The 25,779-nt window shown below is 39.5% G+C and overlaps 1 protein-coding gene across 2 annotated transcripts in view; it reads right to left on the reverse strand.

Annotated features, from left to right (window-relative positions):
- Positions 1 to 25,779, reverse strand: part of EP300 (E1A binding protein p300) — an 83,801-nt gene that overhangs the window by 40,064 nt on the left and 17,958 nt on the right. The window contains exons 1-7 of one of the 2 annotated variants that reach the window (XM_034987437.1): positions 24,441 to 25,541; positions 13,714 to 13,890; positions 11,811 to 12,072; positions 10,859 to 10,972; positions 9,615 to 9,860; positions 1,536 to 1,629; positions 834 to 971 (exon numbers count right to left, since the gene is read on the reverse strand). In XM_034987437.1, the coding sequence (XP_034843328.1) occupies positions 834 to 971; positions 1,536 to 1,629; positions 9,615 to 9,860; positions 10,859 to 10,972; positions 11,811 to 12,072; positions 13,714 to 13,890; positions 24,441 to 25,214 (1,805 nt within the window). In that variant the 5' untranslated portion in view covers positions 25,215 to 25,541. Of the gene's footprint in view, positions 1 to 833; positions 972 to 1,535; positions 1,630 to 9,614; positions 9,861 to 10,858; positions 10,973 to 11,810; positions 12,073 to 13,713; positions 13,891 to 24,440; positions 25,542 to 25,779 lie in introns of those variants that run through there. The other variant, XM_034987438.1, reaches the window with a different exon arrangement.

A 25,779-nucleotide genomic window follows, 5' to 3' on the forward strand; every position in this document is an offset into this window, starting at 1 on the left:
CTTGTTGTCAAATTCCACTTCTAGTGCCATCATTTTTGAATTCCTAAATGAAACTTAAATATACTTAGTAGGCTTATGTAAGATAAAATTAAGTTTAGATAAAAGATAGGCCACACGGTTCTAAACCAATAAAAAATAGGGATGGAATGAAGGAGACCCTTCTATTAAGTGGAAGAGAAATGAAAAAGATTGCTTTCTCGGAGAAAAAAATGCTGGACATCATTCACAGCACAAGCTCTGTAATGAGTGAGGTCCAAGCTCTACTTTTATGATATTGGGCACATTACACTTTACTGCTCTCTATCCCTCCCCTTCTTTCATCTGACAAGACGCTTCTTTAAATAAGCTGAATGCCTGGCATATATCAACTCCACAACAAACAGTGCAGAGATATCTCACAAATCACTGACATGCATTTTTGGAGGGCCAGAAGACAATAGGGCGGCCACCACTCAACATCTTAAGAGCGTTATTAGGGATATTTACCACTACCATATTCTAATGCACTGAGACATGGTTTTTCTTCTAAAATTTGAGTTTTGCAAAGGCAGTGACACAAATAATTTTTAGCTAATATATTGAAAACGGTCACTAGGTAGAATAGTTTATACACTGTTAAAGCTGAAAGACTTCTACGAATGGTGGTGGAAAAGCTGAGAAGCAGAGAACAGGAAGCAAGAAAGCTACAGGAGCAGAAGCATTAGCATCAAGAGCCAGGCTACAGAAAAATCAATACTCCTCCTCTGTGGTTAAGTGTCTGGCAGATTGGAAGCATGTTGACATGGTAACTCTTTATGAATAAGACATGCCCAGTCTTTATGAATAAGACATACAGTTTGTGAACAAGATGATTTCGAAGATCCTGAGTAATATCTTCATGCCATTGTTTCCGAATTCCAGTATTGGATGGTTGAGCTGCTGTTGGCATAGGACCCAGGGAGGCCACACTGGCATTTTCACTCATCATTGGACTTTAAAAAGGAATTGTGAAATAGTTTTAGTGAAGAAGGTAGGAGAAAGAAGATTTCATTTAGAGTTAACAGTGATGACTACAATGGGCCTAACACACTATGACAAGTCTATTTACATAAAGAAATCTGAGAGAAATAGTGTATATGTGTTTGTACTTGTGTGAGGCAGAGTTAACCCACAATACTTCATCCTCTGGAGGAGAGGATGAAGTCTTAGGTTTAGAAGATTAAGTGTTATGTTGTAAAACTAAACTGTTACTCTGACACAACTTATCCCAGGAATCCACTGGGTAATGGATTAATTCTTACCTCTGGGCTAACTCATATTTTAAGTAGCTGCAGACTTGCAACCTCTTACTATATGGAGGGAAGGTACGGGTTACCCCGGATAATTGATAACAGTTTCAAGTAAGATTGTAGAAAACCAAAAGCATGGACTCAAATATAATATTTGCCTTCATTCATCAAGGATAGCTTCAAATCAAAGAAACAAAAAAACTCAAATAAGGAATTCTAACAAGTGTTTAAAACATGACATAGGGAACACACTGAGAAAAAACTTACTTTTGAGAATTTATGGCTGAATGCAACATTGAGTCAGAAAGAAGATTCGACGTTTGAACCCCTACACCTCCATTTACTCCCATAGGACTAGCACCTAGGACAAAACAAACAAAAGGAATATTTTAAATACCATAGCAAAAAGAAAGAACAAAAGAATAGCTATAAAAGTACTAGAAGAACATATCACAGGAAATTTTTGTGCTTTCAAAGACCCAAAACCCAGAAGCCGTTAAGGACAACATTTAGAAACTTGAGTAATAAAATAACCACCACGAGCAAAGAGATAAATGACAAACCAGGGGAAAAAACAAAACAAAGAAAACACTAGGGCTATTTACCAATGCTGACAAAAAAATCTGTGCACTCTTTGACTTAGTATTTCTACTTCTGATATTTTGTCTTATAGGTTTACTCATATATGTATGGACAGACACTGCCTACAATGATGTCAAAAGGAGCAAAAAAAACAGAACCAAAACAGTTTAGGTGACATAACTATATATGCATATATTTTCGTAAGGATAAGGACGTAAGTGTGATGATCCCTGGAGAGGGGGGAATGAAATCTTAATCCGAAAGACGGTGTTTTGGTTAAACATTTGAATACTCCTTCAAACTGGCTGGAATAGCTCTATGTGCATAATTACCTCCTCAATTAGCAATTTTAATGAATAGTCTATTTCTTTAAAAACAAAAGCTAACAGCAATATTCACATTAAACCAGATTTTCATGTGGTTAAAAAATTTTTTTCTTTAAATACACAATTCTATTAATATACCTCAAGGTATGTTAAACACAAGGAAAAAAAAGAAACTTCCGACTATAATGCAAGTAACTGGTGAGATCTGTAAACAACATTAAATGAAAAAAAAAAAAATGCTGGTGCTTTCCTTCACCATGTTTCCTAAATATTTAGGTAGAAATTTGCTTCTAACAACATCAGCCCAGCTCTGAAATGTAGTTGCTGGAAGTGGTCTTTTTAAAACAGAATTGTATTGTTCCTAATTCTGTATTTGTCAATGTAAACACTACATGTGGAAATACTCCTTTTTAGAGAAATTAGGTACCCATCACATTGATTTGCTTTATTGCTGGCAACAGCATGAAGGGGTAAAAGAAAAAGTGATAACACTCCACCAATTTGCTTACTGTCTTCTGATGGCACATGAAAACATAGCAAAACATTCTCTATGAAGTCCCCAGGTCCATTTAATATTCGGCACTGACTCCAAGTTATGGCTCAATCATAACTTGAGAAGGAATACTTTATATAGGTTAGTATTTAAGATCCTAAGAGGGGGGTTAAAAAAAAATTCCAAGAGCGAACATTCACTTGAGAATACAAAAATGAAGTCAAACAATACTGGCACTGCCTGAGATTAAGTTAGAAGGCGGGGATGGGAAGGGAATCGCAACACCTAAAAATCATCAAGAATATATATATATATTTTATATATATATATTTTTAATTTATTTATTTGACAGAGAGACAGCAAGAGAGGGAACACAAGCAGGGGGAGTGGGAGAGGGAGAAGCAGGCTTCCTGCAGAGCAGGGAGCCCGATGCGGGGCTCGATCCCAGGACCCTGGGATCATGACCTGAGCCGAAGGGAGACGCTTAACCGACTGAGCCACCCAGGCGCCCCATCAAGAATATATTTTTGTTGGGGTACCTGTGTAGCTCAGTTAAGAGTCCGATTTTTTTGTTGTTGTTGTTAAGATTTATCTGACAGAGAGAGAGAGAGAGAGAAAGGGCGCTTGTGCGCACACACAAGCAAAGGAAACAGCAGAGGGAGAGGGAGAAGCAGGCTCCCCGCTGAGCAGGGAGCCAAGGACAAAGGCTGGCCAAGGACGCAGGCTGATCCTAGGACCCAGGCTGATCCTAGGACCCTGAAATCATGACTGGAGCCCAGTGCAGATGTAAGCGTAACTGAGCCACCCAGCACCCCCTGCATCTGACTCTTGATATTGGCTCAGGTCATGATTTCAGGGCAGTGAGATTTAGCTCCATACCGGGCATGGAGCCTGCTTAAGATTCTCTCTCCCCCTCTCCCTTTCTTTGTCCCTCCTTCCCCTCTAAAAATAAAAAAAGAATGTATTTTTGTTTTCTAAGCCCTAGGAGAAACCCCATACTAACCTTTATAAAGTAAGGGAACTCAGCAGGGACTGTAAGAATGTGGTCAAATATGGTCAAGGAAGTCTTATATAAAAAAGCTCTAATTTAGGGCTCCAGAAGGGTTTCTACCTTTTGGCTACAGAATCTCTATAACCTGATATATGTTAACAGAGATCTTGTAGTTTTGTCTGCTTAATTGCTTCCTTGCCCATCCAAACCAGAGATGTTTCAAAGTAAGGGCCATGCCCCTTTCTTAATTTTTTTTCCAGCACATAGCACATTTGAATGAATGCTGTTTCTCATTTACTCAAATGTCCCCGTCAATCAAAGGTACCTGAAATTTATAATTGATTCCAGCATTACAGCCAGTTCTGCCACAGGGGGAGACACATCTGGAGTCCCAAGTTGTTCTGGTGAATGTGTCTGCTTAAAAGCACTAGTATAAAGGTTTGCTTAAGTGCTTCATCCTACCCAGTACTATACACCTCAGGGAAAGATGCTATGACATAGACCCATTAAACACAAATACTACCTTTTCTAAAAATCCAACAGCCTCGGAACATACACTAGCACTTGTATCTGACAAATAGGTGAGACAGAAGGCCTTTAGAAAGAGTACAAAACAAAACCCAGGAGTTCTTAACAGAAATAGTTCTAGAATTTCCATAAAATAGCCGAAAGGTAGCTAACCAATAATTTGAAGGTCAGTAATAAAGAGAATAGGGATACTATAAAGGCCAGTTAAAGGCAAATAAAGAGTCCCAAAACATTTTTATGCTGAGATTATTAAAATCTGAACATACACACCATTATACATGACATATTTGTACCAAGAATGTTTAATCTGGATCTAACTACAAGGAAACAATCAGACTAATCCAAATTATAGGACAATCTACAGTGTTCATCAAAAGTCAATGTGTGATGAATAAAGAGAGGGGAGATGACTTCTAGATTAAGAGAAACAAATGGCACATAACAAACTGAATGGAAAAAACCCCAAATGACTTCGGGGGACAACTGGAGAAATTAAAGTATAGACTGTACATTAGAAGACATTACTAACTAATGTTAAATTCTGTAGGCATGATAATGGTGTTGTGGCCATGGAGAAGAATCTCTGATTAGGAAACACATGTTGAAACAGCAGTCAAATGTCAGGACAGCTCAAGAACACACAAAAATAAAGCAAATTTGGCAAAAAATGCTGAGAATAAAGAAATCTAGGTAAAAGGTATGTATATGGTCTTTACTGGAGTATTACAACTTTTAGGTAGGTTTTGAAAACTCCAAACTAAAATTTAGAAGAAAAATATGTATTCATATAGGGGAAAGAAACATGTAAATACTACCTTTACCTTAAATCTGCAAGAATTATGAAGAACCTAGAGCATTTTTTTTAACTTTTTAAAAAAATATTCTATTTATTTGACAGAGAGAGAGAGAGCGAGAGCAGGAACACAAGCAGGGGGAATGGGAGAGGGAGAAGCAGGCTCCCCGCTGAGCAGGGAGCCCGATGCGGGGCTCGATCCCAGGACCCTGGGATCATGACCTGAGCTGAAGGCGACGCTTAACAGCTGAGCCACCCAGGCCCCCAGAACCTAGAGTATTTTACACTGCTATAAAGGAGGATACAAAAAATGTTTTTATGTCTCAAATTTCCTGACCAAGTTTTCCCCTGGATTTCTGATTATATATCCAACCTGCCCTCTTGTCAAGAGTCCCCAACAATACTTCAGGGTTAAAATAATATGGGTAAGACCTGATAGCACTAACCACTTGGGAGTCCGATCTTGGAAAAACACAAAAGATAAACATTTTAGGTTGCTGAGCAAATGGAAATATACTCAAGTAAACTGCTTTTGTTTACAAATGCCATAAAAATCCTACACTGTTGGAGGATACAACATAGTCCCATTTGTGGATACAGTCTACTATATCAGGTTCAAACCTAGTGTCCTAAAATAAAAACCATTAGTGAAAGAAAACAGAAGTGAAAAGAGTCTGGTTTAGTATTTCAAAATCATGAGATATGAAAAAAATACAGTTAACACTAATTTTGAGTATTGAACTGTGTATTTCTTTACTCTTTCTGATAATATGGCTCTAAGCTAAGGCCAAGATGCAACTCCAGAGTCATTATTTCTGATCATCAAAATCATTATATTCCTAGTAAAATCCATTATAAAACTCTAAAAATAGAAGCTTGAAAGGATCACTTTAAGTACCCCCCAAAAATCAATTTATAGTAATCCTTACTCCAAACATTACTCAGAAGCATGAAGTTTAGATTAAAACTAATAAACTGCTGGGGTGCCTGGGTGGCGCAGCTGGTTAAGCATCCAACTCTTGGTTTTGGCTCAGGTTATGATCTCAGGGTTGTGAGACTGAGCCCCACAATGGGCTCTACAGTGAGTGCAGAGTCTGCTTAAGATCTTCCCTTCCTGGGGCACCTGGGTGGCTCAGTCGTTAAGTGTCTGCCTTCGGCTCAGGTCATGATCCCAGGGTCCTGGGATCGAGCCCCACGTCGGGCTCCCTGCTCGGCAGGAAGCCTGCTTCTCCCCCTCCCACTCCCCCTGCTTGTGTTCCCTCTCTCGCTGTGTCTCTCTCTGTCAGATAAATAAATAAAATCTTAAAAAAAAAAAAAAAGATTTCCCCCTCCTCTCCCTCTGCTCCCCCTCCCCCAAATGAATAAATAAATCTTTAAAACAACACAACTAATTAATTGGTTAAGATTTTGGTGTGAAGTGAAAAAGAGGTCACATGTTCATAATATGCAATAAAATATTTTCTTAACCCTCTTAAGGACTGCAGAGAGGGGCGCCTGTGTGGCTTAGTCAGTTAAGTGTCCGACTCTTGACTTCAGCTCAGGTCATAATCTCAGGATCGTGAGATTAAGCTCCACATAAGGCTCCAGGTGTGGAGCCTTCCTGAGATTCTCTCCCCCCTTCTCTCTCAAAAAAGAAAAAGAAGAGTGTGGAGAAAATTACATGCCCCAGTCAGGGGGATTTCATTTTGAGATACATTTCTTTTGTCTAAGTTTTACAGAACTTATAAAAAAATGAAAAGACAGGGGGCATCCTTCAACATAAACACACAGGATTAATTACTTTTAAAAGGGCTTTGGTATAGGGCGGCTCAGTTGGTTAAGCAACTGCCTTCGGCTCGGGTCATGATCCTGGAGTCCCGAGATCGAGTCCCGCATCGGGCTCCCTGCTCGGCAGGGAGTCTGCTTCGTCCTCTGACCCTATCCCCTCTCATGTGTTCTCTCTCTCTCATTCTCTCTCTCTCAAATAAATAAATAAAATCTTTAAAAAAGGGGGGGGGGGCTTTGGTATAAAAGAATAACACTTCAGGGGCGCCTGGGTGGCTCAGTCGTTAAGCATCTGCCTTCGGCTTGAGTCATGATCCCAGCAGGGTCCTGGGATCGAGCCCCGCATCGGGCTCCCTGCTCAGTGGGAAGCCTGCTTCTCCCTCTCCCACTCCGCCTGCTTGTGTTCCCTCTCTCACTGTGTCTCTGTCAAATAAATAAAATCTTTAAAAAAATAAAAAAGAAGTAACACTTCATATATAAGCCTTTGCCCATCTGGCTTGGGCCTGATGAATAGAAACCATGAGGATGTAACATGCCAAAAAGAAGAGTTTGTTTTCACACTAGTTTTTAAGATGAAATTGAACACAATGAAATAAATGAGGTATTCTAGAAGTTTTGGCTCATGGTGATTATTACTGATAAGACACCATTAACTAAACTAAGAAGAAATAGATGAAAACTTGATTAATCTTCAATCTTCAAGACACTGAGAAAAGGGGAAAAGAAATCTCAAGAAGCTAACTTTCAAATGATTTTGTGGCTATATGCAAACATACATACATAGATGATACAAGAGGAGACAAAAAGAACAAAACTAGGAATTAAACACAGAAAATTTGAAAAATTAATGGGAAATAACCAATTACAAAAATGAAAATCCAGGCCAGGCACAGTTAGACAACAGCACTGGGTTGAGATCCTAAAACTCAAGAGGAGTTTGCGTAACACTTCGGGTAACATGGGAAGAAAGAAGAAAAAAGCAATCTTAAGTAAAAAAAGGATGAAGAGGGGTGAAATGAAGTCCCCAGATCTCTATTTCTGACCCCTTTCATGTATTTGAAACACAAGAGTTTGAAAACTAGCCTGAAAAGGCAGGATTAGCTCTTCATCCCGGTTTCTGGTCTAGTTTTTTAAACTCCTCACTCAATAATTATTTAACAAGTTTGCACTGCCCATGAAGGAATGATGTACATTTCGTTAAGTTAAAAAGCACAAAAATCGACAAGATTACATTTTTGTAAGAGCAGTATGCCCAATTTTGTTCCTCATTTGGAACTGAACAATAATAGGCAGAAACTAAAGCTTACTATAAATATTAACCTAAGGAAGACAATGGACTTCATAGGAAAAAACACGGTGGATCATACAGAACCAGACTTTTTTTTTTTTTTTTTTTTAAGATTTATTTAAGGAGACAGCACAAGTGAGAGGGGCAGAGGGATAGGGAGAAAGAATCTCAAACAGACTCCGCACTGAGCGCAGAGCTTGACTGTGGGGCTTGATCCCAGGACCCTGAGATCATGACCTGAGCCGAAACCAAGAGTTGGATGCTTAAATGACTGTGCCACCCAGACGCCCCCAGACTGTTTTCTAGTTACAGAAGAACTCATCACCAAGGACAATTTTAGAATAAAGAGGCAAGGTATTAAAAGTCACTGACTCACCAGTGGACCTACTTATTTATTTAAACAAAATTGCTTAGGTGTTCAACTTCTTAACAGCAAAGGGATACAATCTAAATGCAAATCTCCTTTACTTCACTACACAATTAGAGGAAAAGAAAAATATGCCCCAAATTAGGATACTAGAACACTGCTCATTCTTCCCCTTCCTTCTCAGTCATATCATAGGAAGAAGTTAAGTAAACACATACATTCAATAAGCTATTTCAAAAGGCACACTACTTTAGCAATAATACGGGAATCTGTATTAATAACCACATTCATTTCTACACACCTCAAACCAAAATATAACAATTGCCTTTCCTGTTTTTTTTTTTTTTTTTTTAAAGATTTTTATTTATTTGAAAGAGAGACAGAAAGCGACAGAGATAGCAAGAAAGATCATGAGCAGGGAGGACAGAGAGAAGCAGGCTCCCCACTGTGCAGGGAGCCCGACGCATGACTTGATCCCCAACCCTGGGATCATGACCTGAGCCAAAGGCAGACGCTTAACCAACTGAGTCACCCAGGGGCCCCCACAACAATTTCTTTGTGTGGTTTAAGATGGGGGAGACGAGGGGGAAGGAAACCTAAATGTCTATGTGTAAAAGACTGTTCTTTTATAAAATGAACTACTCTTCAACCATTAAAAAGGATACATGGGTATATAAAATGAAAGATGTCCTGAATTGTGTTAAAGAAATAGTTTGTTATAGAGTAACACACAAGACCACATTTCTAGAAATACAAATTCACATATGCATGAAAGAATTAAGAAAGATATAAATCACTAGCAGTTGCCTCTGGTATACTGACTGTGATGAGACTTTTCTACTACAATCTTTAAAAAATTACTTCAAGAATTAATCACATGGGACACCTGGGTGGCTCAGTCGGTTTTAAGTATCTGCCTTTGGCTCAGGTCATGATCCCAGGGTCCTGGGATGGAGCCCCACACTGGGCTCCCTGCTGCTTCTCCCTCTCCCTCTGCTGCTCCCCCCTGGCTTGTGCTCTCTCTCTGACAAATAAATAAAGACTTAAAAAAAAAAAAAACCTTAAAAGAAATCATGTAACAAAAAAAATTAAGAGTGGGGACAGACACACACACACTTAGACTAAAATAAACTAAGGAGGTAATTCTGCATATTACATGGCATTTAGATATATAACCAACATCACATCTGTCACCAGAGAGGACACAAACTTACTCATGTTGCTCATGGGTCGCATGCCTTGGGGAGATTGCCCAGACTGCTGATTCTGCTGGTTCTTTGCTTGCACCTGGGGCTGCGTCGGCATTTGATTTACTTGATAGGGCAGCCCAAGAGCTGCATACGCCCTTTCTATAGAGCTGGGATCAATCTGACTAACAGTGCTTAGGCTGGGGGTAGACTGTTGACCCACCCCTAGAGAGCTAGTATTTCCAAGTCCAACTGGTGCTCCAGTCAGAATTGCTAGAGAAGACAAAAAAAAAAAAGGGATTATAATGTTAAAGATGTAAGAAAAGTAGACCAACCCATCATGAATTTAAAAGACACCAAATTAGTTATGTGATTATGAAACATCTCAGTACATGCACCTTGTTTCTCATTATTTCCTTAAAAAAATGTCTAGATGCAGAACTGAATGGTCAAAAGAGGGTCACTGGCATGAGAGGCTTTTGATCCAGAATACCCAAAAGCCTCCCTTCCCTACAGGCTGTATCAGTGTTCCCACCAACAGTGTATGAATGACTCAGAGCCACACAATTACCAACACCAAAGAGCATCATTTCTGCCAATGTGATGTGAGACAAATAGCACCTTATTTCATTTCTTAATTTAATAGTGAATTTTTTGGTATGTCCTCCTCCCTCTATTAAACTATTTCCTTATCCCAATTTTCTCCTGGGTTGTTTATGACTTCTTCTTTATTTTATGGTACTTAATTCCTTCTTCACATGCTATACATATATTTCTAAATTTATCTTTTCAGCCCTAAATGCTTAATGTTTTGTTTCTAGAGAGGAGGTGTGGTAGCTGCACTTAAATCTTTCTACTTTTGTCTTTCTCTAAGAAAAGCTCCTCAACATCCCAAGCTTCTAAAAATAATCTCAAACTTTTTTCCTTTCTCTTTAGTTTCAAATTATCTCTATTAGACCACAAGTATAAAAGAGTAACTTGCCCAATGTCACTGTCTTTTCAGTTTTCACAAATGTAAAAATGAAGTATAAATTCACCATTTTTAAACAATGACTATTAACAGTTTCTAGATCTTACTTTAGGTAATAAGCAGATCAATTCTAATCTCATTAATATGAAGTTAACAGGACTGGAAACAACCTAGTAGGATAGCACAAGGAAGACACAGAACTTCACAAAATCAAGAAGTACTCTAAATCCCACCAAACTGCATGTGGTAAGAGTCTAAGAATATTTTCGGTATAAAAGCTTCAAAAGATTTAACCACTTACACTGTTGGTTTCTCTTATCTCCAGCATTTTTAAGGGGGAGACACACAGGACAATCATGCCTTGTACAATTCTTCCAGTGTGAAATGATTTGTCGAGAAGAAGCACAGTGTGCCACTAAAAAGAAGAAAAATAATTTTTTCAAATGCAGCTTATACTTTTTTATATTAGTATCAGCTAACTTACTGATCACTTAACAAGTGCTACAAATGTTAACTCACTTCATCTTCCTAACATCCCTACAGGGTATTAGCACTCACATTTTATAGTTGAGAAAACAGGCAAAACCTGCTTAACCAATTTGCATAAAGTCAGAGTACTCAAAGTGGGATTCAAACTTAAGCAACCTCCAGAGCCCATATTTTCCACCAAGATGTGCAATCTACTTTATAAAAACAGATTTCTAGGGGCACCTGGGTGACTCAGTCGTTAAGCGTCTGCCTTCGGCTCAGGTCATGATCCCAGGGTCCTGGGATCGAGCCCCGTATCGGGCTTCCCGCAAAGCGGGAAGCCTGCTTCTCCCTCTCCCACTCCCCCTGCTTGTGTTTCCTCTCTCGCTGTGTCTCTCTGTCAAATAAATAAATAAAAATCTTAAAAAAAAACCACAAAAAAAACCCCAAACAGATTTCTAATGACTCCATAAATATACAAAATGCATTAAGCTGGGTAACACTGTTTTAGTATTTGCCTATCTGATAGTTAGCAAATCCTCAATAATATTTAAAGTATGCTATGCTGGGGCAAATCAAAGTCAATAAGGATCACCACAAAAGAGATATCCTTTAAAATTTCTACCATATCCCTAGATACTGACAAAATGATACTGAATTTTATCACATCCTAATATGGAGTTAAGACATTATCAGTAAAGGAGTTTCAAAATAGAGTAGATCACATTTTCTCTTGGACTCTAAATGTTAATTGCTAACCACAGAAACCCTTTGAGCCCACTCACCTTGGCAGGACTTGCCTGACTGGCAGTGTGTCATGTGGTTTAGGACGTTCTTCATTGTGCGACAGTGGGGAAGGTTGCACTGCCTCACTTCCCCATTAGCCTGCTCCCGGCGCTGGCACTTGTGAGCATGCAAAAGGAGAACAAGCTGCTGCTGGATGAGCTTGCGCTTCTCTGGATCAGCTGTATGCGCTCCAGAACCCATCCCTTGGGCTACTGGAGTCACAAGGCCTGGCTGCTGGACCTGTGGGGCCTGCTGTTGACCCTAAGGGAAAAAAACAACAGAGACATTTAACGTTGAAAATATCTAGGTCTATAGGTGTGTTGCAGTGTGCTCTTTAATAAATATAGACCTAGACATTTTCAATTAAAACCTTTAAGGACAGGGGTGCCTGGGTGGCTCAGTCGTTAAGCGTCTGCCTTCAGCTCAGGTCATGATCCCGGGGTCCTGGGATCGAGCCCCGCATAAAGCTCCCTGCTCGGCAGGAAACCTGCTTCTCCCTCTCCCACTCCCCCTGCTTGTGTTCTCTCTCTCGCTGTCTCTCTGTCAAATAAATAAATAAAAAATCTTAAAAAAAAAAAAAAAACCTTTAAGGACAGTCTACCATGTGCCACAGGTGAGTCCAAGGTAAATAAACAATGGTTCCTACCATCAAGAAGCTCAATAAGAAAACAAAGTTACATTACTAAGTAATACAGTCAAAATATATATAGTATGCAAAGCAAAAAAAAAAAAAAAGCATGATAAGCTGGGCTGGGAGAGGAAAAGGCAAGGAGTCTGTAGTAAGGAGAATGTTCAAATCAGGTTTTGAGACACAGTAATCATAAAGACCTCCCTGGGAGACCCAGCACTGCCTTTCAGGTGGGTGAAAAATTAATTTTTGTAACTACGAAGCCCCCCTTTTCCCCTAGTGAAAAAAGTAAACATTTCTGGGGACAGAGATGCCCTGTTTTATTCATTTTTATATCTCTAGTACTTAAAGTATCTGAAATACAGGCAATTCAGTGAATATATGACACAAAGCAAAAAATAAAAATAAAAAATCTGAAAGAGAAGTAGCATTTCTACAGGACAATTTTTTCCAAAGGTGAACAGGGACTACTTAACAAATTTACAACTAGAAATTGTTTTACTTTAGAAAAATAGCAAGCAGCAGCTCTTTCTGCCTATGGGTCTTTGTCCCCGTGCTTTAATTCCCTTTTGCACCGAAAAAAGAAAGAAAAATAGCAATGTTAGAAGCTTTGGAGATTCCCAAAACAAAAATCACTGTTTAAAACAATGTGTAACAGGACGCCTGGGTGGCTCAATCGGTTAAGCAACTGCCTTCGGCTCAGGTCATGATCCTGGCATCCCAGGATTGAGTCCCCTTCAGGCTCCCTGCTCAGTGGGGAGTCTGCTTCTCCCTCTGACCCTCCCCGCTCTCGTGCTCTCTCAAATAAATAATAAAAAAATAAAATCTTTAAATAAATGAATAAATAAATAAATAAATAAAAATAAAACAATGTGTAACTTTGAGGGAGGTTACTCTTGTATGGCAATATCAGATACAAATCAGTAAATACGGTCATTGAGAGTTGGAATCCTTTGCCACAGAGTCCTTCCGAGGAGAAAGGTTCTACTTTCCTATTCCATAGAAATGCTAACAAGCAGAAGATATGTAGTACAGCAGGCCACAAAATTTTCGTTGTAGAAGCCCCACTTGCTCCCATTTGGCCAAGCACCCTTACTGAACAATACTGTAAGAAACAAAAACCCATGGGAAATGGAAGGAAGGCACAAGCCTCCTCAATCATGGGGTCCATCCATTACCTCCTAGTGTGTATAGCAGACAGCATGAAAGTTTAACACAGTTCTTTTGTCAAAATGCCAGTTTAAAGACAAATCTGTAGACCGATTACTACCCACCATGTTGGGCATTCCTCCACCAGGAACTGCCTTTTTGTCCATTGCAAATGGAGATAAGTTATTTGGTAGTACAGACTTTGTCTGAATCTGGAGACCAAGGCCACCAGCTCCAATCTGCTGTCCAGAATTCTGAGTGTATGGTGAACCATAAGGATTAGGGTTGTTCATCATTCCCATCTAAGAATAAAAACAGACAAGAAATTAAATCTTATTCCCTGCATTAACAGAACATTACTATTCCTTTTCCACTTCCTAATTTATAAAGAATTTTAAAAGTAGTTCTCTGTTGTTATAAACAGACTATAGAAGTATGTTCATGAAAATACTCATATGTTTTCAAAGATTAAGATTTATGGGGGGGCGCCTAGGTAGCTCAGTCGGTTAAGCATCTGCCTTAGGCTCAGGTCGTGATCCTGGGGCCCTGGGATCACGCACTGAGTTGGGCTCCCTGCTTAGCTGGGAGTCTGCTTCTCCCTCTTGCCCCTCCCCGCCAACTTGTGCACACTCTCTTGTGCTTTCTCTTGCTCACTCACTCTCTCAAATAAATAAAATCTTTAAAAAAGAAATTATTAAAAAAAAATTAAGATTTAAGGGCTTCAGCTCAGGCAGAGTAAATTTACAGGGCTATTTTCTGTAAATATCTGAGATAAATGTGTTTTAGAAAAACTTATAAGCATCTTCACTAAGCTGTATCTACAAATCAAGGTTTGCCATTCATCTTCGCTTGAATGAAGTAGATGCATTTTTATTTAATGTACAAAATACGGCTTAATAAATTCAACTCAATAAATGACCTAATCCCTAAATATGTTAGAGTGTGTGGATCTGAATGCTTAGTCCAGCATTTTGTTCACATAAAAGGTAGAAAACATAATTTAGGGAATATGTCCTTTTTCATTTAGGGATATGGCAGCACAGTGATTTTAAAACTTTTGAAATCTGAATCCCTTAGATAGAACATGCAAACTTCAGAGTCCACATCATTCCTTGAAATCTTAAACCTAGCCGCTTTATTCATTAAATTACCTGCTTGGCTCCTAAAGTAATCTGAGTTTCTCTGTAACCCGTATATATTTTATTTTTTTTAAAGATTTATTTATTTATTTATTTGAGACAGAGAGAATGAGAGACAGAGAGCACATGAGAGGGGGGAGGGTCAGAGGCAGAAGCAGGCTCCCTGCTGAGCAGGGAGCCCGATGTGGGACTCGATCCCGGGACTCCAGGATCATGACCTGAGCCGAAGGCAGTCGCTTAACCAACTGAGCCACCCAGGCGCCCTAACCCGTATATATTTTAAAAAGTAGACTTTTGTCTGTATTTACGACAGTCTGGAGTGATCATATTGTATAGTTATTAATTTAAAGAACAGAGTATTTATTCAGAAGCCAAATGTTTTACTGATAGCAATGATGCAACTTACAATCCTATTCTTCCATAGAGGAACCCACCAGTAGTCAAACACCACCTACTAAAAACATACAGCAAAGCTCTCAGAATAGAAACTAAGGAGACTAGTACTACTACCCAATTAAAAGGAGTCATACTAGATTTCTATTCTTCTTAGCCAGATCCAATTCTATCAGAGGGGCCTTCAAATTCTACCTCTAAATACACACACACACACACACACACCCTAAAACTGTCCCCAGTCCGCTGTCACTGTCTTAATTCAAGCCCCTCATCACAGCTTGTGTAGACTGTGTCCAACAGGTTTTCTTGCCTTCTGTCTCTTCTATTTTCTACCCAGAGCCTTCATGATGTTCATCAGGCCTATCTATCCATGGTATCCTACTATAGCCTGTACCCATTAACTTGCAAATCTGAGGAGCAACTTGTTTCTTAAATCTCTAGCATTTGCCTTAAAGATTTTCCTTTTCCCTATTACTAGGCTGTGGCATACCCTCCCTTCCTATTTGCTTCCTGAACGATAACCTGTAAAGGAAATAAAATACTTAGTTCACAAAGAGGCAATCCAATTTTCATTTTTTGTTGCTTACTTAGTTGGTACAACCTAATTAAGAAGCAGCTACAGATTCTACTCATCCTCTAAGATACATTTCAAAAGTTACCATCTCTGTGAAGCATCTATTGTTCTAGACCGCTAAAGAGTTTTTTCTACCCTAATAAATGTTTGTGCATTTATAATACAACCAGGTGATAAAATGCATGCCTCTTTTATCCCCCCAGACCACACATATTAAGGGTAAGAACCTTAGTTCACTTATCTTTGTAGCCCCAATGCCCTAATCCTAATCGACAAAAGAGCCCGTTGACTCAGGAAAACAAAAATATAAGTCATACACACATAAACCTCTGTAAATAAAACTGTTCTTTAAATCATATGCAGTATCTATACTCTGAGTACATATACTCTGAGATTTTTTAGGAATATGATGTTTATCAGTTTAAAGGTTTGCCTGTAATGAAAAATTAAAGAACATTTACAGTTTCCAAATGAGATAACTAAGGGAATAAGCCTGAGGGAAGTGGCAAGGTTTGGGGGAAAGCATACAAGAATGGGGTAGCCTGAACAGGAAGCATCCAGAGTGAAAAGCTAACTGCTTCAGTCTCCAGTAACTGTAATTCCCTGAGTGAATCTGGCCAAAAGATTAGAGAGACTACCAAATACAGAAACAGGCTTAAACGCCATGTTCAGGTTTCTTTTGGTAGTTTCAAGTGCGGCTGCCAAGTGCTGTTCCTCCATATGCTTTTAAAGTACCAATATTTGTATGAATATAGTTCTAATAATACATGAGCCTACATGTGGGGGAGTTACAGTTCACTGGACTGTGTTTCCTACTAGCACAGAAATTCATGACAGACATAAAATGAAAGCTCTTCTAACAAAGAATCTGCAGGACAGACCACAAAAGACCAAAAGACAATAAATTAAGCTTTTAGGAGTCCACTATTTACGAAAATAAAACACAGGAATTTGTAAGCTGCCTTGATGTCTCTTGATAAGCATAATATCTCTACTCAAATATATCACAGTAGAATCTGGTCCTTCACATTTGTTCACATAGACACTGCCTTACCTGCTTACAACAACTGGGTTTCAACCAGTTCCTGACATTGCTTGTTTTCCCAATTACAATGCATTACCTAGAAACTCCAAAGTGGACCATGGTCTCAAATATACAGACTGCACCGACTGCTGGTCTGTCAGCAGTAATTCATTCCTGACACTTCTGGTCCCTCTGACCAACCAAGACTCTCAGGCTTTTGGCTTTTCTGTCTTCCTCAGAGTTCTGCTGCCAGTGTTAGACAGAATACAACCAATCTCCCCATCTCCCATCCCTATCCTTTCGATCTTGCTAACTTCCAGTACTCCACCAAATAAAACAGGAAGGGAATATACTGGACTTAATGTCTGCTGCACTGTAGTTCCTAATTTGATCTTGTTCCCCTTCTCTTTATCTCACGTGATCCTGATGTCCAACTCCCCACCACCTACCTGCATCACAAGGGTACAGATAACCACCTAAACGGAAAAGGCAGAGGACCAGGAGACCAGGAAGCCACAATAGTTGTAGGCAACTAAAACAAAAAACACCTGAGGGGACTCTCTCTTCTTTTTTTTAAAAAATCTGACATCTGGGTGGCTCAGTCTGTTAAGCGTCTGCCTTCAGCTCAGGTCATGATCCCAGAGTCCTGGGAGGGAGCCCTGCGTGGGGGGAAGGAGGGGGTGTCCCTGGCTCAGCTCTCCCTCTGCCCCTCCCTCATTCTCTCTCTCTCAAATAAATGAATCCTTAAAAAAAAAAAATCTGACTCTACAGGTTTTTTCTAAGTTTTCAATATATTAAAAGCAGAAACTCATGGAGCACAGGAACTCGAAAAACACCTGACAGTGGCAATAATTGGCAAATATATAGGAAAAATAAAAGTAGTACCTCAAATATTAAGAAAATAATTGTTTGGGAATATTTAGCACAGAGAAAAAAAATCCCTTAATAATATTTGCAGGCACCACAGTAACTCAAACCAATACCATGCATGTGACTCCAAGATTCATCAAATAATAAAAACAAAATTAAACTACAATCAGACATTTCCTACTACCTACTGGATTTAATAAATGCCCATGTTATGTAACATGTTACGCTACTTTATGTAAATCCGTATCTACGTTAGATGCCAGACACTACGTTAATAACTGAGGGTACAATGATAAACAAGGAAGACGAGGGATCTCTTAGAACCTACAGCAAATCCTAAACATTACTTTTTCAGACTCGTTCCCATTACTCCTATACCAATGCCTTAGTTTAGCAGGCCTCATCACCCCACTGGGACTATCCCTCAAACTTTTTTTTTTTTTTTTTTAAGATTTTATTTATTTATTTGAGAGAGAGAATGAGATAGAGAGCATGAGAGGGGGGAGGGTCAGAGAGAGAAGCACCACCCAGGTGCCCCAGATTACAGCATTTATAATTAGTCTTTCTCTCAACATGGATTCTCCCTCCTTTCTTTACACTTAATACCTGTGGTCCCAACTGGTCCTTCCTATCTGCTTCACTCCTGGCCGATCCAAGTTCTAAAACAGATCAATCACTGCTCTTATACTTTAAAATTTTATAGGTTAAATACTCTTTAACATCATATGCCAAAGACCATCACTACTGATGTTAATTTTAAGAGAAGAACTCCAAAAATTTTATTACTGTTCCTACCTTCTCAAAAAAATTTTTAAATGAGAAAAAGAAAGAAGGAAAAGAGGGTGCCTGGGTGGCTCAGTTGGTTGGGCGACTGCCTTCGGCTCAGGTCATGATCCTGGAGTCCCCGGATCGAGTCCCGCATCGGGCTCCCTGCTCGGCGGGGAGTCTGCTTCTCCCTCTGACCCTCCCCCCTCTCATGTGCTCTCTCTCATTCTCTCTCTCTCAAATAAATAAATAAAATCTTTAAAAAAAAAAAAAAAGAAAGAAGGAAAAGGGAATTATTCCTAAGGCCAATATTCATTTAAATGAAGAGGTTTTTGTTTTTGTTTTTTTAATATCAATTTCAGGGGCGCCTGGGTGGCTTAGTCATTAGCGTCTGCCTTTGGCTCAGGTCATGATCCCAGGGTCCTGGGATCAAGCCCCACATCGGGCTCCCTGCTCAGCAGAAAGCTTGATTCTCCCTCTCCCACTCCCCCTGCTTGTGTTCCCTCTCTCACTGCCAAATAAATAATAAATAAATAAATAAATAATGAATAAATAAATAAATAATCATCAGTCACAATTCATACAAAATTTGGATATCAATCTATCCACATGCCAAGTAACACACAATTCTTCACAACATGTGAGGTAACCAGAGTCAGAGGAAAGGAGGGTTAGGATTTGTCATCCCCCAGATCTAGGACTACAGAATAAGAACTAAAAAGTAATACATAAAGATCCTCCAAGACAGGGTGACTGGCGGCACCTGGGTGGCTTGGTCAGTTAAGTGTCTGCCTTTGGCTCAGGTTACGATCCTGGGGTCCTTGGGTGGAGCCCCGGTTTGGGCTCCCTGCTCAGAGGGGAGTCCACTTTTTCTCCCTCTGCCCCTTACCCTGGCTTGTGCTCTCTAAAGTAAATTTTAAAAATCTTAAAAAAAAAAAAAAAAGATGGGGCACCTGGGTGGCTCAGTCGGTTGTGTCTGACTCTTGATTTTGGCTCAGGTCATGACCTTGCAACTCATAGGATTGAGCCCCATATCCGGCTCTGTGCTCAGTGTGGAGTCGGCTTGGGATTCTCTCCCTTCCCGTCTGCCCCTCCTCTTTTGCTCTCAAATAAATAAATAAATAAAATCTTAAAAACAAAAGGATGCTCCAAGACTGTGAAAGGTCCAGCGATCACTAAGACTGAATTATAGAAAACAGGCAAGGTTCCTGCTCTTACAGGTCCTAGTCTAGCAATGATCACCCCTATATAAGATTACAAGTAAGTGAGGAGGGACTGTTGCTGTAAGAAACAAAAGCGTTGTATGTTTTTAGCTGTTGTCTTATCAATATATGAATAATAATAGAATGACATTATACTATAGTGATAAACAACATGCACTTTTTTTTTTTTTTTAAAGATTTTTAATTTATTTTTATTTGACACAGAGACAGAGATAGTGAGAGAGCGAGCATAAGCAGGGGGAGCGGCAGGCAGGGGGAGAGGGAGAAGCAGACTTCCCGCTGAGCAGGGAGCCCAATGCCGGGCTCAATCCCAGGATCCTGAGATCATGACCCTGAGCCGAAGGCAGATGCTTAACCAACTGAGCCACCCAGGCGCACCAAACAACATGCACTTTCAATTCAGAAAGACAAGAGTTCTCTGTTAATACCCATTCCCTGACTCTGTTCCCTCACCTGTACAATGGGAATAAAACCATAGGGTTGAAAGTAGAATTAATGGCTCTAACACATATTAAACCTATTAACATTCAGTAGCTCCTTAACTTTTGGAGCCTAACACTAATTTAGGTACAATTATACTGATGTTGTTATTTAATAGTATTCCCGATCTTATCTCTTTAATCCTAACAAGCTTTCATGAAACAGATTTTTTTTATTCCTTTAAAAAAAATTTTTATTTATTTAAGTGAGCGAGAGAGAGGAAGAGAGAGCGTGTGCGCACATGAGCAGGGGGAGAGGCAGAGGGAGAAGCAGACTCCCCGCTGAGCAGGGAGCGCCAATGTGGGGCTCGATCCCAGGACCCTGAGATCATGACCTGGGCCGAAGGCAGATGCTTAACTGACTGAGCCCACCAGGCGTCCCTAGCTTTTTTTTTTTTTAATTCTAAGGGCGGGGGGATCCCTCCAGAATATTAATGAACACTTCCTTAATAAAAAGTCCTTAATTCCAAAGAAAGTTACTCTTTCACCAAATGTATAGAATATTAATCCACTGAAGTCTCTACTAGCGGGCATGCCCATATCCTCCAGCCAATAGCTGTTCATGTGGTAGGTCGTTTATCTCGTTAGAGCCAAGAGCTACGCCTCTAGAAGGTTACAGCTTAACTTCCGTGATCTAGATTTGATTTCTCCCCCTCCCCCATAAGTTTTAAGAATATCACAAAATGGGAACTACAATAATACTGAACACTTGCTACCACTACTATTACTACTCTACAAGTCCTTACTATATACCACTCACAAAGAGTTTACTTCTATTAATTACTTAGTTCCCCAATAATCCCACGAGGTAGGTTACACCCACTTTTACTATTTCCATTCTACAGGTGGGAAAACTGAGGTATAGCAAGCAAGTTGTCCAAGGTAATATAGCTACTATGTGAGTGACTGAGTTCATTTTTAACCCAGGCAGTAAAGCTCCACAGTCCATACCATTAACTACGATGATTAACTTCATCTCTTTCCTCATACATAAAGAGCAGCTATTAGGGAAAGGATTTTCAAAAATGTTTATTTCTTTTGTCACCAGCATTTTTAAGGAGGCAGACAGAATATTTTGCGACGTTGTTGGAGAGTGAAACAATTTAACCAAGAAGCTTGGCAATATGCAGCTGAAGAGGACGACGACTATGGTAACAGCCCAGATGCTAACCCAGGTAGCAGGATTCCAAATTGGCACTATTCTGCCCTTCTCTGTACTCTCCTGAACTAATCAGTCAGAAGTAACTTTAAGACATAAAACATTTTGTCTTTATGTTAACTCTAAAATCAAAGACTAGATTAAAAGAGGATATGATCCAAGTTTTTCCCCATTAACCACTGTTAGGCTTTGGAAGAATGTTCTAAGTAGTAATGTCACAACCTGCGTGCACACTCTGAACCATAGATTCACCCATAAAAAAGAACTGTGTACAAAAGCCACTGCCATTTGCCAAGAAGGTTCAAATCTTCAAGTCTCACTGAAAACTTCCTTAATTCCTGATTCTTAAATATCATTAGAACTCTTTAAGAATTTTGGAAGAAATGTAATGAATATAATTAGCTCTTAGAGGTAATTTTAGGACCTGGTCCCATGGAACAATTTTAACACCTTGACTTGAATTTATTTTAATCTTCAATAGGAAAATACGGAAGGTTTTTTTCCTGTTATAAAGGGAAAACTCATTTTATAAAAGTACTTAGTTATATATTAATTGGGTATCTCATCGTAAACTTCCATAATTCCTCCAAACTCATTTACTAATAAATAAACATTTAGAGTTCTTAGCACTGCTCTAAGTGCAAGTATCAACTTTACTATTTTTTTTAAAGATTTTATTTATTTATTTGAGAGAGAGAATGAGAGCGAGCACATGGGGGGGGCTCAGAGGGAGAAGCAGACTCCCTGCTGAGCAGGGAGCCCAATGCGGGACTCGATCCTGGGACTCCAGGATCATGACCTGAGCCGAAGGCAGCTGCTTAACCAAGTGAGCCACGCAGGCGCCCTAAGTATCAACTTTAAAATATAGGTGGGACTCATTTAAAACCACATTTTTTTTTTTTTTGACAGAGAGAGACACAGCGAGAGAGGGAACACAAGCAGGGGGAGTGGGAGAGGGAGAAGCAGGCTTCCCGCGGAGCAGGGAGCCCGATGTGGGGCTCGATCCCAGGACCCTGGGATCATGACCTGAGCCGAAGGCAGACGCAGAACGACTGATCCACCCAGGCGCCCCAAAACCACAAAATGTTTTAATAATATTTTTATATTTGAATTTCTCCATCCCATGAAAACAGAAGCTCCACAAAGACAGGAATTTTTGTCTGTTTTGTACACTGCTATATATCCAGTCCCTAAAACAATGCTGATACAAGAAATCTGTGATTTAGATTATAAGGAGAACAGTGCCCCACTCCCACTGAGCCTTTCCTTTTTTTTTTTTAAGATTTTTATTTTTTTTTTTTTAAAGATTTTATTTATTTGAGAGAGAGAGAATGAGAGAGAGCACATGAGAGGGGGGAGGGTCAGAGAGAGAAGCAGACTCCCTGCCGAGCAGGGAGCCCGATGCGGGACTCGATCCAGGGACTCCAGGATCATGACCTGAGCCGAAGGCAGTCGCTTAACCAACTGAGCCACCCAGGCGCCCTAAGATTTTATTTTTAAGTAATCTCTACACACACGTGGGGCTCAAACTTACAACCCCAAGATCAAGAGTTGCATGCTCAACTAACTAAGCCAGCCAGGCACCCCTGGGCTTTTCCTTTTTAAATTTTTCATAGCACACACCTGGAATACTATAAACTTGTAACTTATGTGCACACTAGAAAGTAAGTTCTATGAAGTAAGTTTATTCACCAAAGCTAGGGCTCAATAAATATTTGATTGTGAAGGTTTAGTCTGTCACCCCACCACTCCCCACTGGGGTATAAACATCAGGAGGGCAGGGACTCTTCACAGCTCTGTTCTAGAACCTGGAAGAGGTACCTAATAAATATTTTACCTTCTTGTTTCTGGTTTCCATTCCAAATATTCAAACTTAACCATATTAACACAGCAACATGAAAGTGCCAAAAAAGGAGAATCTACAGAGGAGGTAGGAATGCAAACAGAATCTTTCCCTAAGTTAAGAGGTCAATATTCTTTACTGTGTGGCAAAAAAAAAAAATAATAATAATAATAATAATAATAAATAAAATTAGGAGCTTTCATATATGAAAATGACCTCAGTCTCCTCACTCCCAATTTATCCCTATGTCTTTTTTTAAGTAGGTTCCATGCCCAGCGTAGAGCCCAAAGCAGCACTTGAATTCAGGACCCCGAGATCAAAACCTGAGCTGAGATTAAGAGTCGGATGCTTAACCGACTGAGCCACCCAGGCGCCTCTCATCCCGATGTCTTAATTTGATCCCTGGAACTCTCATCATCATGATTCTCAGGAACACGAAGTCCTAATGCCTACTCAGTTATTCCTCTAATGGAGAGAGCTTGCTCTTAACTCCTTGTGAAAATCTTACCCATCTCCAATATCACCTCCCAAGCAAAGTCATCTTTTTCATTCAACAAATGTTTACTAACTATATACCAGGTGTTGGCAATTGTAGTGTGATCCACTTTGAGAAAAAAAATAAATATGTAGGAAAAATATGAAGGAATAAGCATCAAATATATGCTTATAACATTTTAATTTTATACATAAAGAACACATTTAAAAAGTTTTGAAAAATATATTTAGTATGCTTTACTTAATAAAGCTTTTTTAAAAAGTAGGCTTTTTGAAAAAGAAAAGCCTTTCAAACAATGACCAAAATTAGGTTAACTGGACACTTGGAATGTTAGTTGAGGTTTCAGAGCACACAAATGCACCTTAATATCCATCAACTAACGAGAAAAAAGTAACATTTAATAAATCTTTTAGAATAAATACCTCTTGAAAACCAGGGACATTCCAAGTGGTGGAAATAAGTGATGTCTCTCTGAAGACGGTATAAAGCCAGCTAGCTCAAAACTATTTTTACAAGGAGTCTATGAAGGCTAAAGTGGGCTTAGAAAGGAGTTAAAAATATTCTAATATTTGTGAAAATATTCTAACACTTATTCTAATATGCTAACACTGAGAGAACAGGAATTAGCAATCAGTTGAAACAAACTGAAGGCATACAATATCACTGAACTATAAAATAACTGTTTTACTTAAAATTAATGTAAGAGCTTCATAAAATTTATGACAACACAGATCCTTGGCATATATGAGAGAAATGGTACACCATGTAAGAAGATTAAGCATGATTAGTAAAGAATAAATGAGTAACCAACCTCAAGCCCTCCCTCCATCATTGGAACAATCAAAAACATACTGATAGTGCATACAAATCAAAACTGCACTTACCTTAAGAGGCTGAGGGCCTCTCAATCCTGTTTGTCCTCCCATCTGAGGAGAGCCTTGCTGCAGTGGCTCGGTCATTAAACTGCCAGCATTTCCCATGCCTGGGTTTGGGTACTGCATATTAGGTCGCCCCCGGCCTGCTCCAATTGAACCGTTCATGACTTGATTAGGCATCATCCCCTGTCCATTGCCTGCATTCAACATTCCAGGATTCATGCCAGCATTCATCCCTGTGTTCATTCCCATGGCAGGTTGATTTACTGGACTGTTCATCATACCTGCTGCAGATGGCGTAGGACCCTGATTTGGTCCACTAGTGCCCATCCCCATGTTGGGAGAAGTCAAGCCTGCCTGTGCCATTGGGCTTTTAACCATGCTATTTATCAAACCTAATCCAGGACTATTCTGTTGGGGCTGGCTGGCCATGCCTTGGCCTGGGCCACCAACCCCCATATTGAGGTTAGGGGAACTACCAGACCGGAGCAATTCTGACAGTTGTTTATGTTTAGAGGCTGCATCTTGTACTATGCCAAGACTTGTCTGAAGCTGACTAATATCACCACCATTGGTTAGTCCCAATTCTGTAGAGTTGATTAATTCATCTGGTAAGTCATGCTCCAAATCAAACAGAGAGCCAAAATCTAAAAGCAAAGAGAAAAGATAAAAGTTAGAGTTTGACAGAATCAAAATCACAAATTTCTCTGTTTTGTTCTTGATAAGCATTAAATATTTCCAAACCTCACTCCATGGGATACTATTTGTATTGCAGTCTTTCATATTATGCTAAAAAAATTTTTGTTACATATGTATTTAAAAATTAGAGAATATTTGGTTATGCCAACAAGTTTAAACACTTATGAACTGTACCTAACGTAAGACCAAAGGAAAAAGGATTAACTGTTAGCACAACACCCATTACATGTATTGCCCAGTTTGTACCGGTTTATGAAAAAAAGATATACAATCGTTTAATATTCCAGAATTCCTTAGAAGAGGTTAAAATAACTTATCTATACACAAACTAAGTTCAGAATGAAATAAAAGATTTAAAATATTTAATAATAGACAACTGGGGCGCCTGGGTGACTCAGCTGGTTAAGCGACTGCCTTTGGCTCAGGTCGTGATCCCAGAGTCCCAGGATGGAGCCCTGCATCGGGCTCTCTGCTAGGCGGGAGAGCAGAACATTTACTTAAATGTTCAACACTAAAACTACGCAGATGATGGGATATTTCCTTGTATACTGTAGGGGGAAAGTAGAATGCAAAATTGTTCATAATGTTCTCTGCTTCTCCCTCTCCCACTCCCCCTGCTTGTGTTCCTCTCTCGCTCTCTTTCTCTGTC

Source organism: Mirounga leonina, unplaced genomic scaffold (assembly GCF_011800145.1).
Source record: "Mirounga leonina isolate KUSES-001 unplaced genomic scaffold, KU_Mleo_1.0 Mir_418, whole genome shotgun sequence".
NCBI classification, from domain to species: Eukaryota; Metazoa; Chordata; class Mammalia; order Carnivora; family Phocidae; genus Mirounga; species Mirounga leonina.